At 35.0% G+C, this 15917-nt stretch overlaps 1 protein-coding gene across 1 annotated transcript in view; it reads left to right on the top strand.

Annotated features, from left to right (window-relative positions):
* The window catches only part of LOC142342745 (uncharacterized), a 70818-nt gene that overhangs the window by 38988 nt on the left and 15913 nt on the right, over positions 1-15917 (top strand). Inside the window, exon 5 of the mRNA XM_075394278.1 lies at positions 1072-1540. Coding sequence (XP_075250393.1) covers positions 1072-1540 — 469 coding nt within the window. The remainder of the gene's footprint in view (positions 1-1071; positions 1541-15917) is intronic.

The following is a 15917-nucleotide window of genomic DNA, read 5'->3' as shown; positions in this document are numbered from 1 at the left end:
GAATGTTCTTGTTTTTTTAGCCAAAAGTGTTTATAAGCTGGTTTCCCTGGTTCCCCCCAAACCTTTTATTAGGTTCCCATAATCTTGATTTTTTGATCTGTCGGCAAATTTTTCTAAGATCTTGCCGCAAAAACCTAGTGGGGGGACAAAAAACCGAAAATTTGGAACATTTTTGGCTAAAAATTGGGTTAGGTTTTGTTAAAATCGGATAAATGCACGCTTAAAATTTACAGCGGCGAACAATAGCGCTTCTAAGTGACTGAATTTACGTAGTAAAACAAGGTCTAGCTAAAGCGAATTTGTCTAGCGCTGCACAATATGGCGGGAAATTAGCAAAGTTTGCAAATCAATATGAACTAATTCAAATAGCCGAAAGAAATTAAGACGAATGAAATAATAAAATAGCACCATAAAATCTTCAAAAAAATCTGACTAAAACCTCAAAAATAGGGGGGACATTTTACTGCATTTTAAAAAATTTCAAAATGTCCCACCCCGTTGTAGATGGCCACCTCAAAATGTCCCACCCCGTTGTAGATTGCCACGCTGCAGTAATTGTCCGTCCCCCCCCCCCCCCCGTTGAGGTTCTAGTCAGAATTTTATACTACTTTTGTATACTTTCAGAGAAAAATCGCTATTTTGTATCTTGTCTGCTGTCCCTTTTCAGAGAAGAAATAGGTTTCGCCTGCAAATAGTTGTAGTAAGGAACTTTTATTATACTATGATGAAGTTCTGATTTATAACGCTTAAAAGTAACAATATGACGGATCAGTTTAACAATACTAGTGGATCCAAGTGCCTGTGTTTTACGGAAAGTTAAGTAAACTTTGTTAGTTTAGTTTCCACTATTGGCTTTCTATTAGCTTCGTGACGGGCGTCGCGATAATTACGGCAGGCGATAATTATGACATAGAATATGCACATATAACAAAAATTCTGACCAAACGAGACGAATGACAATTTTTTCTTCGGGTGTCAAGAAAGATTATTGGGTTTTAATTCCTATGAACCCATGCGTTTCTGATAAACAGTAAAAAAATATATGACTCAATGAAAGGAATTTGCTTTCAGTCTACAATAAAGTGCTGAATCAACTCAGACCAGTGGTTGAAATCGAAAAGAAAGGTGATGGGTTGGTAGCAGAGAGTGGCAACCTGGTCAGTGACTTAACCGAACTTCAGATTCTCGGCCTAGAGGCAAATAACTCAGCTGCTAACACTTATCGAAGTCTGAACTTTGTCCTTGATACCAAACAGAAACAGTATGAACGAGATGTTCCCGACGCTGAACGACTTTTTGATCAGGTTGCTCTGAGGATTCAACAAGCAAAGCATGATGCGGAAGTTGTGGATAACATTACAAAGGAAGTAGCAAATCTGAATGTATTAGGCGAGGAATCAGTATTTGAGTTGCAAGGTAATAAGTCTCAGTTTGGAGGATGGGTGGATCAGCTGAAGTTCACAGTTGCAAATGTGACTAAACAAGTGCAGCTAGCCAATAAAACTATCAACCAAATCCTCAAGACCATTAACGCTAATCTGTGAGTATCCAGCAAGTTCTTATTAGTTGCACTGCACTAAGGTATTCGCAATTATTTGGATTATTTTGGTATTGATGCGATTAACTGCTCTCAAGCAAAGTTTGTAGCAATTATTTTAGTGCTGCGGTCTTTATGCGATTTTTCGGTTGACTGATTTTTTATCTGACTCTTTTCGCCCTCAAAAACGAGCTAAACAGGTAAAGCCCTGAGGATTGTAGACTCGGCTTTCGGCTTTGTAGACTCCAAGTATTCGATTAAGTGAAACTGTTATTCGATTAAGTGAAACTGTTTTTGAGACATAAAAAATTCATGGTGGTCCTGAAGAGTGTGACCGCCTCCCACTTCACCCTCTTATGTGTTTTTAATGCAAAATTTTCGCTTGACTGTTTTTACGCTTCTGTTCTTTGACTTCTTCACGCTTGTCTTCATTTTTAGTGATTAATAGCCGCCCTCATCTTCTCAGCCGGCTATTATAGCGCTCCTATTTTTTTACAATTCAAAGAGTTTGAATTGTATTGGGGCGCTGTCTTTTTTATAGCTGCGAAGCTGTAAGCTGAGCGTAGCTATATTGCGGTGCTCTTGGTTTTTTTTTGTTTCGTCGTCTGACGCTCTTTTTTCGTTTTACATTTGTTCACACAGCAAAGCTGAAAAAGTCAAATTTTCTGAATGACTTCTTCCTCTCACTAACGGCGTTTGCGCGCGTGACGTCATTTATCACTCGCTTTAACGAAAGTTTTTAGGTTATTTGCGTGATTAGATTTTGATCATACGTGACTTACCTCACTCAATAAAATGACTTTTGCACTTTAAAACTTAAGTTTAATTTGAACTTGTTTAAGGTCAAAGGAACTCATATGTGCAGTAAAGGTCCCTAATAAGAGGCTTCTGTGGAATGAATTTTAACAAGCTTTATTAATTTATCGCTGAATGTTTTTTAGCCTAGTTTTTTTGAGTGGCTTCGATTTTTTTTCAATTTAGATCTGTATCTGTTTCTATCTCTATTATATGGCACGCAGGTCTATTCTTTCGCAGCTATTCCGGCAATCTGCCGGCTATGTTTTTTTTTAAGATCTGTTCACACATTTTCATGATTTTTGAAGTCAAATTGGAGTAGTGATTTTGGTCACGCCGAAACAGGAAATGGAGCGAAAAAGCGAGTGGTTTTGCGGTGTGAAATTTTTTCGCTCTAATTTTAAAGTAGAGTGAGGAAACGGTGTTTGAACAAAAATTCGGTTTCTCGGTAGTGGTTTTTTGTTCACATGCGGCAATTTCACTCTGATTTTTACTATTTTTTCAATTTTTTGGGTCGGATTTTTTTCTAAATGGTTTTCGCAACCCATTCACAGCTCATTGTAGGCCTAGTTTTTTTGTTTGAATTAAATTTTCATTTATCGCTAGTGGTTTTTTTGTTCACATGTGGCATTTTGACACTGATTTTCTGTTTATTTCTTATTTTTTTGTTCTGATTTTTTTTAAAATTGTTTTCTCAATTCACTCATAGTCCATTCTAGATCTAGTTTCTCTGTTTAGTCAATGAAAATTCTTTGAATTGTACGTCAGGACTTGTCCTGCTATGTTTTTTTTACTTCGTCGAATAAAAAAATGTTTCGCTTTACCTCATTTTGCCGCTTTTTCAACATTTTGCGTGATATCTTTTTGACTTCTCTAGGCTAGTTTCTCTCTTCTCTCATTCTGCTAATAGTGATTTTGAACATCAGTTGCTCAGCAAAGCAATTCAAAATGAACAGATTCAGTATAAAAATTGAAGTCAGAAGTAGAAACGGGATAAACCCATAAAGCCCAATTTTAGATGCCCGCTATTTGAACGTCGTTACTATAAGTCTTAGTTACCATCTCTAATGCTTATTGGTATTGATAGTAGCCCCTGTAGCCTCTCTCTAAGAGACAGAAGTACGTTATGTTCAACTACGAAATGCCATCAAAATAAGTCGGACTTAAAAAATGTTTTTGTACAAAAAATCTTTTTTTGTCAATATCTTCTATTCTTTCAATCCCAATCATGCTTATTGGAATCAACGGCGGCTATTTTCCGGCAATCTGCCGGGTATGTTCTCAATTGATCTCACTCCGAAATAAAGTTCGTTGCCAAAATGACAGCGAATTTAAGATAGGAATTCGCAAGGGCCTGATGGCCGAGTGGTTAATGATTCTGTCGAGAACTCCAAAGGTCTTGGATCAAGTTCCTCATTAGGTAGATTTTTGTCACCGATTAAAGAATGTTTATCTAGGCTACAGCCCATGAACTAAATTATCACGCCTGACGTTCGAGAGCATTTCTCATGCCTAGCGTTTCTCCGACGTCGGTCTTTTTAATAGCCGCACAGCGATAGCTGGGGCTATTATTGGCCTTCTCTTGGTTTTTACAATTCAAAGAATTTGAATTGTATTGGGGCGCTGTCTTTTTTTTAAGATCTGTTCACACATTTTCATGATTTTTGAAGTCAAATTGGAGTAGTGATTTTGGTCACGCCGAAACAGGAAGTGGAGCAAAAAAGCGAGTGGTTTTGTGGCGTAAAATTTTTTCGCTCTAAATTTAAAGTAGAGTGAGAAAACAGTGTTATTTCATCAACAGGAAACGGTGTTTTTATTTCATCAACAGGATTTTTGTTACGATCATATGACGTCACAATGAACACTTCAAATCTGATTTTTGTTCATTCGTTCATGTAATTTCAACTGAATTGCATGCGTGACGTCATTTTTCGCTCTTAGTGGAGCGAGTTTTTTTGTTCATTCGCGTGATTAAATTTTTGGTCACACTTGACTTACCTCACTCTCAAAAATGACTTCCTCACTTTGAAATTGACTTTTATTTACTTTAATTCAAAGAGATAAGGTCACTTTAATTCAAAGAGAAGGTTATTTGAGATCAGCTAATAGAGGCAGCAATAACGTATACAGATTTTTAATCAAAATATAACAGATCAGCCTTCAATGAAAAGACAAATTTTTTTGGTCTGTCTTTTTTACTGTTTTTTTAGACTGCCGATCTACGAATCTATTGCGGCCATTTTCTGGCAATCTGCCAGCTATGTTTTTACTGTTTCAGCTGGTCATTAGCAATAAGGCAATTTTTGAGCTGGTATTTATTCGAGTTTTCTTGGTTTTATTTCTCAAAACTGGTAACTTCGTTCATGCTTCTTTAAAAGCACCTTCATCTCTCATCCATGCACTTTTTCTGCTGAATTTCGAGTGCTTGGCGTTCGTTCGTGCGATTTTTTATCACAATTTACTTTTCAACCTGATTTTCATTTAATTGAAGGGCTCAAGGTCAACTGATGACTAATTGATAGTTTTTCGGCAAATAATTTATTTGCTCTCAATCTGCTGGTATATTTTAATATTTATCTCGTAGTAAGTCTAAATTTTGAGTTGGCGATCAATGTTCAAGTTTTACTAAGCGTGGTTTTTCTTACGATCTGTTAAGTTTGCTGCTGTCTCCTGTTGAGATCAGCTGATTTATCATCTTATCTCAGTTACATGCAATTTGAACACATTATTTTGCTTTTATACTAACAGAAACAGCAATGCGAAGTTACAACGACCTTCAAGTTTTTGTATCTAGTGTTTCTGGACAAGTACTCTTATCGCGTACAGGAGTTTTGATTCAGCTAAGTTCTGTTTGTTATAGATTTTGTGTGTCATTAGTATCACTAGATTTTTAATAGCCGCAAAGCGATCAATGAGGTTGGTATTGGCCTTTTCCTGTTAATAGCCGCACAGCGATAGCTGGGGCTATTTTTGGCCTTCTCTTGGTTTTTTACAATTCAAAGAATTTGAATTGTATTGGGGCGCTGTCTTACGACTCGAAGAGGAGTATTGGTTTTCGTAAGGTTTTTTTACCGGAAGTACTATTCGTTCAGACGCTGTTTTGACCTAAAAGCGAAAGTGAGTAAAATTGCCGTGTGAACTAATTTTTTCTGAGCGAGAGAAGTTTTTTGATCATGCGCCGCGTTTAATGAATGACTTTTTGGCTTTAAAAAGTAGTTTTTGACTGAATGGCACATATAGATAACCGTTTTCAGCCGTTTTTTCGTCTAATTAGCCCATTTTTTTTGCTTGTAATTTGATTTTTTGTGTAATTAATTTTTATTCGATGCTCTATTGGAATGTCAACCTCGGAAATTGATACCACAGTGTTTTGCAGAGCCTGAAGATTCGTTTCAAGTTCAAAATTGGCACACATTTCTTGATTTTTTAGTTAATTTTTGACTTTTTTTCTATTAATTTCTTCTTTTTTGGATCTTTTAACCGTCTTTTTGTCAAAAATCAGTTAATATGGCAACTTCTTTTTGATAATTCATATACTCGAGGCCTCTTTCTACCTAGATGTAATTTTGTTTTATAAAATTGTACATATGAAAATCCAATTTTGGTAGTTTTTTCCGATTTTTGTAAGTTTTTGGTTTGTATTTTGGTTTTACTAAATAGAAATAGTCCATGAGGGAATTTAATTTTGTTTCAAAAAAAATTCAATCTTTTTTTGGCGTTAAATTTTTGAAAAATAGTTAAAACTTTTTCAACAATGCAGTCTTAAAAGTTTTTTGACCATTTTTTGCAAAATGTTCCGATGTTTCGTATTTTTCACTATTTTACTATTTTTTTGTTCTCTTCAAAAGGATAGAACTTTGTATTGGATGACTCGTTATCTTTTCTATGTCTCAAATGCTGAACAATGAATTATATTAGTTTTTTTATTTTTTTTTTATTTGTTACGGTGTTCCTTACATTGTGTCCATATTTTTTATATTCGAGATAGTATCATTCTAGGTTTGTGCTGGCACCTACGTTTATTTTCGGTATTTTGATTTTTTCAGTTGTTAAAAAATCGAATGATTTCAGCTTTTTCTTAGATTTTCGTCGTTTCTTTGGTTTGCAATTGATTTCATTCAACATATGGCAGTACTGAGAGTCTGCTAGCAAGCCTTTTCCAAAATTTCCACTTATTAATGGTTACTGTAAGTTTGTTCCCACCTTGGTTTTAACTTAAACGATTTTGTGCCTTTAAATATTCTTCTGCTTATGTCTTTTTTTATGATCAATTTAATTTTTGAACTAGTATGCAATCATGTTGTCTAGCATATGTACAACAAAGAAGACGTATGTGTTGTTTTTTGTCTGAAGTGCAGTGATTAGAAGTGTATTGTAGTGGTTATCTGATTCTTTAATTTGAGCATTCTTTTTGAAAAGATTCAACTTAGTTTCTAAGATTATTATCTGCCGTTTGCTTTCGTGATCTTTGAGATTAGAATCATGCATTATTTGAGGGCAATTGATAGACCTGTCAGCTTTTTCAGCCTATCAGAATTTTGACCATGTTAATTATTTCGAACTTTTTAACGTTACCAAACGTTTTCAATAATATACAATTTTGCTGCGTTTTGTTTCTCTTGGTGACAGTGGTTTAAGTCACCAATTTTTAGAAAAGTCCTGGCGATGTAACGAGTTAATGGTTTGATACAAATGGTAATGGCTTCCGCTGCATTTTCGGTTTTTTTTGTGAAGTTCTGACGCTTCGAGTCGCTTCCGGATTTCTTCCGGCTATGTTTTTTTTAAGATCTGTTCACACATTTTCGTGATATTTGAAGTCAATTTGGAGTGGTGATTTTGGTCACGCCGAAACAGGAAATGGAGCGAAAAAGCGAGTGGTTTTAGGGCGTGAAATTTTTTCGCTCTAATTTTAAAGTAGAGTGAGAAAACGGCGTTTAAACAAAAATTCGCTTTCTCGCTAGTGGTTTCTTTGTTCACATGCGGCAATTTCACGTTGATTTTTCAGTTTTTTCAATAATTTTGATCGGATTTTTTTTCTAAATGGTTTTCCCAATCTATTCATAGTCCGCTCTAGGTCTAGTTTTCTGTTTAGTCAATGAAAATTCTTTGAATTGTACGTCAGGACTTGTCCTGCTTTGTTTTTTTATTTCGTCGTCGCTATTTTTGTTACGACCATATGACGTCACAACTACTTCAAATCTGCTTTTTGTTCATTCGTTCATGCAATTTCATTTGAAGTGCGTGTGTGACGTCATTTTTCGCTCTTAGTGGAGTGAGTTTTTTGTTCATTCGCGTGATTAAATTTTTGGTCACACTTGACTTTCCTTACTCTCAAAAATGATTTCCTCACTTTGAGTTTGACTTTTATTTACTTTAATTCAAAGAGATAAGGTAAAATGGGTGTGTGTCACTCTGAATGAAGGTTATTTGAGAGCAGATAATAGAGGCAGCAAAAACTTATACCGATTTTTAATCAAAATATAACATATCAGCCTTCAATGAAAAGGCTAATTTTTTTGGTCTGTCTCTTTTACTGTTTTTTGGAGAGTGCAGATCTACGATGCTATTGCGGCTATTTTCTGGCAATCTGCCAGCTATGGGTTTTCTTGTTTATTTGCGTGATTTGGTTTTTGGTCACACGTGACTTACCTCACTCTCAAAAATGACTTCTTTACTCTGAAATTACTTTTATTTACTTTAAAGGTAAGGTGAAGTGAGTGTGTGTCGTTCTAATTGAAGGGTATTTGAGGACATCTAATAGAAGCAGCAGTAAGTCAAGCAGTAAGTCAAAATATAACATCTCTGCCATTAATGAGAAAGTTTCTTTTGGTCTGTTTCTATTACTATTTCTTGACACTGCCGATCTACGAAGCTATTGCGGTGGAAACAGGAGTGTGCTTGACTTTGATATCTAATCCAAAGAGCGCGCCTTTCGGCTTTTTCGAATCTTTTTGTTCTTGTGTCGATCCCAATCGGGTCCTTGGAAGTCAATGGTACTATTTTCCGGCAATCTGCCAGGTATGCTTTTGCTTTTTTTAGCTCATCTCCTTTTTCTGTATTCAAGACATTTTGATATTGCGAGGTCTAAATTGCATTTAGTGTCTTGGTCTAAATTGCAAGGTCTAAGTTGCTAACTCTAAATTGCATATACTCATTTTTTAATAGCCGCAAAGCGGTAGCGGCTATTATTGTGGACATCGTGGTTTTTTTTAATTCGTCGTCTCCATCGATGATTCTTACGACCAGACTTCTTGGAATTGACTTTTTCAATGACTTCAGCTTCTTTGCAGTTAAAATTTGTGTGCGTGATGTCATTTCTGCTTATAGGTCAATTGCGTGACTTACCTCACTCAAAAAATGACTTCTGAGCTTCAAATTAACTTTTTATGAACATTTAACTAGTTAAAGATCAATAGTGTGCATCTAAGTAGTGCCAAACCTGTATGCCCTAATTTTTGAGTGTTAGTCTTGAGTTTTTGATTTCGAACATCAGTTTTGAAAAAAAAGCTCTTTTAGGGCATTTTTCTTATAGCTGTATGGGTCATAAAATTGACAGTCCGAATCTAACCCAAAAAGTCGAGTGGTCTATTCAAAGGACTGGTGGTCGATCTGTCTATCTTATTTCTTTAGTTGTTTCAATTCATGGAAGGCCACAAGCGTCTATCGCGGCTAATTTCCGGCAATCTGCCGGCTATGTTTCCTCGTTTGCTTGATGCGTTGTTGCTGTCTGATTTCAGTTACAACATATAGACGACTTCAATTATATTTTTCAAAAACTGAATTTTAATGCAAAAGTATGTTAAAGTGACAGTCACGCTTCTGTTTTCGGTGCCAAATTGTGATTTTTTAATTGGCGCTTTGTACCAAGTTTCAAGCACGTATTGTAGTCCTGTGTATTTTTGCGTCTTGTATATTATCTTTTTCTACTGAATCGATTTGATTTCTGAGGGACTCTTTCGCCCGTGACATTTCGAATTTTGCATGATCTAAATTTCTCTCTGATTCAATTGAAATGTGCTGTAGTTGATGGGTGGCAGTTATATACACCCGAAAATGTCGACAGTAGTTTCAGTTTTAACAGTCGCGGCATCTACTCGATAAAGATTACGATTGCAAAAACTGATTTTCTATTTTGTTGCGCAAAATGTAATAGCAGACGCGAGAATTTGTTTTTTTATATCTCGCTTTTCGGAAGATAATAAAAACAGTTTACAAAATTGCTCAGGGGACGAAAACTTTGAAATTAGGCATACGGCAAAGTTTCGGTTGCCAGTTTCTATGGTTAATTCAGACATTTTTGGCCAAAGATGCCCTCTCATTTGTAATAATAATTGATAGTTCGTTGAGGTGCGTTTTTGGGTCATTTTCGGCATTGACACTGTATTTGATGCGCTTGCCATTTACCTTTTTACGGATTTTAGCAAGTCTAGGGAGTTTTTTTGGTTACAGCTAGTATTTCTGGTGACTTTGTTGAGCTTTTGATTTGATCGGTATCAATTTTTGACAATTAAACTTATTTAAATTTTTTGGCGTGTTTGTTCATCTTTGATCGTTTCTGCTTTTTTTTGTTTCTTTGCTTTTCAGAATACTTTTCCTTGCTTAATTTTTAATTTAAGAGATTTTTTTGACTTAGAGGACACCCTTATTGTTTTATAGGCCAGTTGCCTGAAGGATCCTGATTACAGATTTTGGTACCTGATTTGTTTAATTTTATTGTGTTGTCGGGCCTGTAGACGTTCAGTGAGCAAAGAGATAGGGTGTAACAAGGTTTCTTTGAAATAAACTTCTGAAACATTGCAGTTTTAGCATGTTGAGAAGAAATATTCACATTGTCAATTTTGAGTTGTATTTTCTTTTTCCTTTCCTCTATCAATAAAAGTTTTGTAGCAGTTTTATTAGTCCTGCTGGGGTTTTTCTGAGTTTTTCTCAAGAACGAGATAAAAATTAAAGCCCGGAGGGCATTAGCCTGCTGAGCAGTTCTCTTGCTGTACCCCATACTATTCTCCAAGAATGCACGCGATACACTGAAGCTGCCGAGCAAAAATTCAGGTCATGAAGGGCTAATCTTCAGAGTTTGACACACTCCCCTCCTTCATCTTACCACCACTCATTTCACTCTACCCAGGTCCGCGCTCCCCCGTCTACGCTCCACCTCATTCCACCTGTAAGGCTGCACTCTCTACCACCCTTTCCGGTGCTCCATGTCACCCGCCTGAGCTAGCTACTGTCAAAGCCAACCGCTCACCAGTTGTTTGAGAGCAACTCGCTGACGCAAATTAGCTGTATCACGTGGTGTCTGGCTACTATTTAATTCGAAGGCACGATTTATGAGGAGTTAAGAAATTCTCATAAGTTTTAGATTTTCTCTTTTTATGATTCTTTTTTTTTAATTGGGTAGTATTTTGAAGCAAATTCTTTGCTGTGCTTAGTGAATAGCTGATCGCGGCCTAAATCAAACTCTGCTTTGAGGCTGCTCTCGACTGCTTTCTAAAATGTTTTTTTTAAATTAACATGATTTACCAGTCATTTCTAAAATTTGTTTTGTTTTGCCTAATTTTGCAGCGATTTCATTATTTTGCATGAAATCTTTTTGACGTCTCTTGTCTAGTTTTAATAATCACTCATTATCAAAAGGGGTATCGAGTCTGTATCGAAAACGTATATCAAAAATAGGATGAATCAACTTTGTTGAGGTTCCTGGTATTTGGACTTTGTTTTAGGTCTATTGTTCTATTGTACTTTGTTTTAGGTGTATCTAGTGTTCCTCAGATTAATGTATGTTCCTCAGATTAATTTTTCCTGCTTACTTATTTTAAACTATTTTAAGGGTTTTTCTTTTTACTTAGAGGACATCCGAAATGATTTTTAGGCCAGTTGTCACTGGAGTAAGGATTTTTTTAACGGATACTTCTTACAGGTTTTGATACTTTATTTGTTTAATTGTTTAATAGCCGCACAGCGATAGCTGGGGCTGTTATTGGCCTTCTCTTGGTTTTTTATTTCGTCGTCGCGATTTTTGTTACGACCATATGACGTCACCAGCGCTTCAAATCTGCTTTTTGTTCATTCCTTCATACAATTTCAACTGAATTGTGTACGTGACGTCATTTTTCGCTCTTAGTGGAGCGAGTTTTTTATTCATTCGCGTGATTAAAATTTTGGTCAGATTTGACTTACCTCACTCTCAAAAATGACTTCCTCACTTTGAAATAGACTTTTATTTACTTTAATTCAGAGATATGGTCAAATGGGTGTGTGTCACTCTAAATGAAGGTTATTTGAGAGCAGCAAGTAGAGGCAGCAAAAACGTATGCACATTTTTAATCAAAATATAACATATCAGCCTTCAATGAAAAGAGTTGTTATTGTGTGTTTTCTGGCCTTTGGACGTTCAGTGGGTGAAGAGATAGGGTTTAACAAGGTTTCTGTGAAAAAACTTCTGACACGTTGCAGTTGTAGCATTTCTTTAAATTATCGTTCTTAATTGCTATCAAGCAAATTTTTTCAGCACTTTTTTAGTCATGCTGTTTTCTGAGATTTTGTTGTCTTGTCCTCGGAAACGAGATAAATATTTGAAACGCGGAGGGCATTATCTCGCTGAACAGTTCTCGTGGGGCCGTACCCCATACTGCTGTATAAAGATGCACGCGATACACTGAAACTGCCGATTAGACATAATTTAATTGAACGGCTGTTCCTCGGAGTTTGAAGCGCTCCACTCACTCCACTTCTTCGGGTAATCACCGCGCCTCATTGCGCTCCACCCGGTGCCGCGCGCCTCTCTACCCTCCTACACCTCATTCCGCCGTAACGTTGTACGCTCGACCACCCTTTCCAGTGTTCAATGCCACCCGCCGGAGCAACTCCCCACCCGTCGGAGCAACTCGCCGACGATAATTGGATATCTTTGGGAACGCAAACTAACTGTATCACGTGTTGTCTGGTGACTAATTGTTTTGAAGTCACAATTTGTGAGGACTTCAAGAAATTGTCATAACTTTTAGATTTTCTCATTTAATGATTTTCTTTATTGCGTAGTATTATGAACCAAATACTTTGCTGTGTTTAGTGAATAGTTGATCGCGGCCTAAATCAAACTCTGCCTTGAGTCTGTTCAATAATCTCTGGACTGTTTTCTAAAATCTTTTCACTCAAATCAATATGATTTCCAAGTCATTTTTGTTGGCTTGAATTAAACTAGAACAGAGATTGGAGCGAAAACAGTAATTGTATTGCATTGTGAAAATGGTGCGTGAAAAGCTTTTCATCAAGCTATAATTTTGTTTTTCATGCTTTTGCTGCTTAACCATAATCCCTTAATTTCATATTTCATGTTTTCGGCCTTATCTAAGTTTAAAAAGCACTTTTACTTAATATACTCAAATGGATTTTTTGTTCAGACAATTTTGGCCAATCGATATATTCATTGTATAGAAATGTGAGTGGTATCATTATAAAGCTCGTCCATTGTAGAATTCGAAACAAAAATGTTTTTTTTTGAATTTCGATTGTTTCGAGGAGTTATCGAGGATTGGAGTTTTGAGTGAACACTGATATTTGGCATGATTTTGTTCACTTTTAGTGAAATTTTTCAAATTAAGATGTTTTTTTTGTGAAAATATTAATTGATATTGCATTTTACGCCGCAAAATGAATCAATTTAAAGTTCCTAATAGACAAAAGGCGATAAAGAAGACTAGTTCTGGTCTCATTGGGAAATTTACTCTCAAAATATTCGAATTCTATTTGAGAGCTCTTTTTTAGAAAACTTATTATATTTTTTTGTTTTCTTAAGTCACCTGGAGAGTAGTCTTTTTTGGTATCGCAGTTCCATTATTGACAAACCTAGTTTACAGTCAAATAAAGAAAACGCTCATTCTTTTTGGCTTTGACTCTTGAGTTTTCATAATTTTAAATGAAATTTTATTTTCTCTTTCAGGTTTTACTAGTTTCTTTGAGTCCTATGGCATAGTCTTGTTGACTAAAAGGTCAATAGGTTTCGTAATGAGCGTTAAGTGAACCTATGTAGAGCCTTGAGTGGAAAGCTAATGGCTCTTAAGACTTTAAAAATGACATTTCAAAGTTTTTTTTAGCATTAACCGATCATAAACAAACTTTTATGAATTGTAAGTCAGTTTCAGTAATGACAGGACACCCTTCCTTTCTACCTCAACCTAAGTTAATCTGGTAAGTGGTTTTATCTTCTAACTATTTGGTATATGACTTCAATGCCAAAAGATTTCAAAATTTTTATAAAAATTTTTTGGATATTTTCGTATTATTGATTCCTCTCGAAATCTTATCACCGTTTTTTGGATAGAAAATTTCGGATTTTTTTGTAATTTTGGTTTCTTTTGGAATCTTAACACATTATCCTAATATTGGTTGTTGCATTGACACAGAGAAGACTTTCAATTGATCATACATAAGGTTTTCAGAGAAAAAACTTTGGTTTACATGGCTTCGACACTTTTCTCTTGCACTTTTCTACCTAATTTTTGAATTTTTCCTGTATTTGTTGTTGTTTTCATAGTCAATGACTTATTGTAATGTCTTGTTGACTAAAAGGTCAGTAGGTTTCGTAATGAGCGTTAAGTGTACCTATTTAGAGCCTTGAGTGGAAAGCTAATGGCTCTTAAGACTTTAAAAATGACATTTCAAAGTTTTTTTAGCATTAACCGATCATTAACTAACTTTTGTGAATTGTAAGTCAGTTTCAGTAATGATAGGACGCCCTTCCTTTCTACTGCAACCTAAGTTAATCTGGTAAGTGGTTTTATCTTCTAACTATTTGGTATATGACTTCAATGCCAAAAGATTTCAAAATTTTCGTATTATTGATTCTTCTCGAAATCTTATCACCTTTTTTTGGATGGAAAATTTTGGATTTTTTATAATTTTGGTTTCTTTTGGAAACTTAACACATTATCCTAATATTGGTTGTTGCATTGACACAGAGGAGACATTGATCATACAAAGTTTTCAGAGAATTGTTGTTGTTTTCATAGTCAATGACTTATTGTAATGTCTTATGGTTACTTATTCATGGCAAATATTTTTGTCCTCCAATCAGGTCATAACTGAGCGTATTAATTAACTTCCGTTGAAAGCTATTGATTTTAAAGCCTGTTAAGACTTAAAAAAATTTCAAATCTTTTTGAATTTAACCAATCTTAAGCTTATATTCGTGACCTGTAAGTCAGTCCCAGTAATGGCGGACCCCTTCTTTTCTACTTCAACCAGATTTAATCTAGTTAGTGGTTTTATCTTCGATACACGAGTGTTCATAATTTTTTTTTTAATTTTGGATATTTTTTTGTAATTTTAGTTCCTTTTGGAACCTTAACATATTATCTTATTATTGATTGTTGCCGTGGCATAGAGAAGAAGTTCAATGGACATATATGAGGTTTTCAGAAAAGCTTATGATTTAAATGGCTTCGGCACTTTCCTTTTTCACTTTTCTACTTAGTTTTTTGGTTTTTGCATGTATTTGTTGCTGTTTTCATAGTCAATGACTTATTGTAATGTCCTGTTGCTGACTTATGAAAGAGAAACATCCTTGCTATCTTATCGAGGCACAACTTAGCGTATTTATTAGCTTCCATTGAAAGCTATTGAATTTAATGGCGTTGATACTACGGGTTTTCTCAAAAATTTCGTGGTTTTAATGTATTTATTCATTTTTTTTCTTTATTGGAGTCAGATTGTTAAAGAGAAGAATCCCGTTGCTGTTAAACAATTAATCTAAAGTAGAAAAATTTTAACTAACAAATTCATTTTTTATTGTCTTCGACGCTTTTCGCGCTCTTTTCTTTTGAATTTGCTGTTTGACTTTTTTTTTCATTCTTTAAGTAGCCGAAAAATGCCGACCGATCTCATAAGCTTGTAATTGATGATTGAATGAATGATGTTACCCGAAGCAGTCATTTTATAGAGAGCAGTATTAAAGTTTGATATTATACATTTTAAGATTTTTAAGGATTTTTCAACTTTTTCAGTTTTTGTTGTTCTTTTCGTCAACTTGTAACTTATTCTCATCATTGAGAGGTCCCACACAATTCCTTGTATTATAAAAACTAGCATATTTAATGATTTTATGACGTAGCTGATGTTCTGTTTGTTGGACAATATGCATTTCCAAAAAAAACTTATTTGAGTTGTGCATTTGTGTTTCTTTAACACAATCGCGTAATAACAGATCCCAATGATTTTCAAATGTGACCCAGTTAAATTTATTTTTTAATTTTGTATAATTTTAGCTAAGTTAGTATAAATAGAAAATGAAATAAAATGCATAATATTCAGATAACAGCTAATGATTTGTATGGCTTCACTATTTTGTGTTTTCGCATTGATTGTAATTTGTTGTTCGTAATTTTATCAGTTTTTCTGCATCCTTAGTCTGATCCTATGGCTTAGTTTAACCAAAGACATGTTCTATTGATTTCATTATGACTTTTTATTAAATTTATCAAGAATTATTTTGTTAAAGGCTGATGATTTTCAAGACTTGTTACCTGGTCTCATTAAGGAAAAATCCCACCTGCTGTGTAGTTAGAAAAAAGTTAAGTTTAGGTAGTTA

The sequence above is a fragment of the Convolutriloba macropyga genome, chromosome 7 (genome assembly GCF_964194025.1).
Source record: "Convolutriloba macropyga chromosome 7, txConMacr16.3, whole genome shotgun sequence".
NCBI lineage: Eukaryota > Metazoa > Xenacoelomorpha > Acoela > Convolutidae > Convolutriloba > Convolutriloba macropyga.
This window is presented reverse-complemented; position numbering and strand designations above follow the sequence as displayed.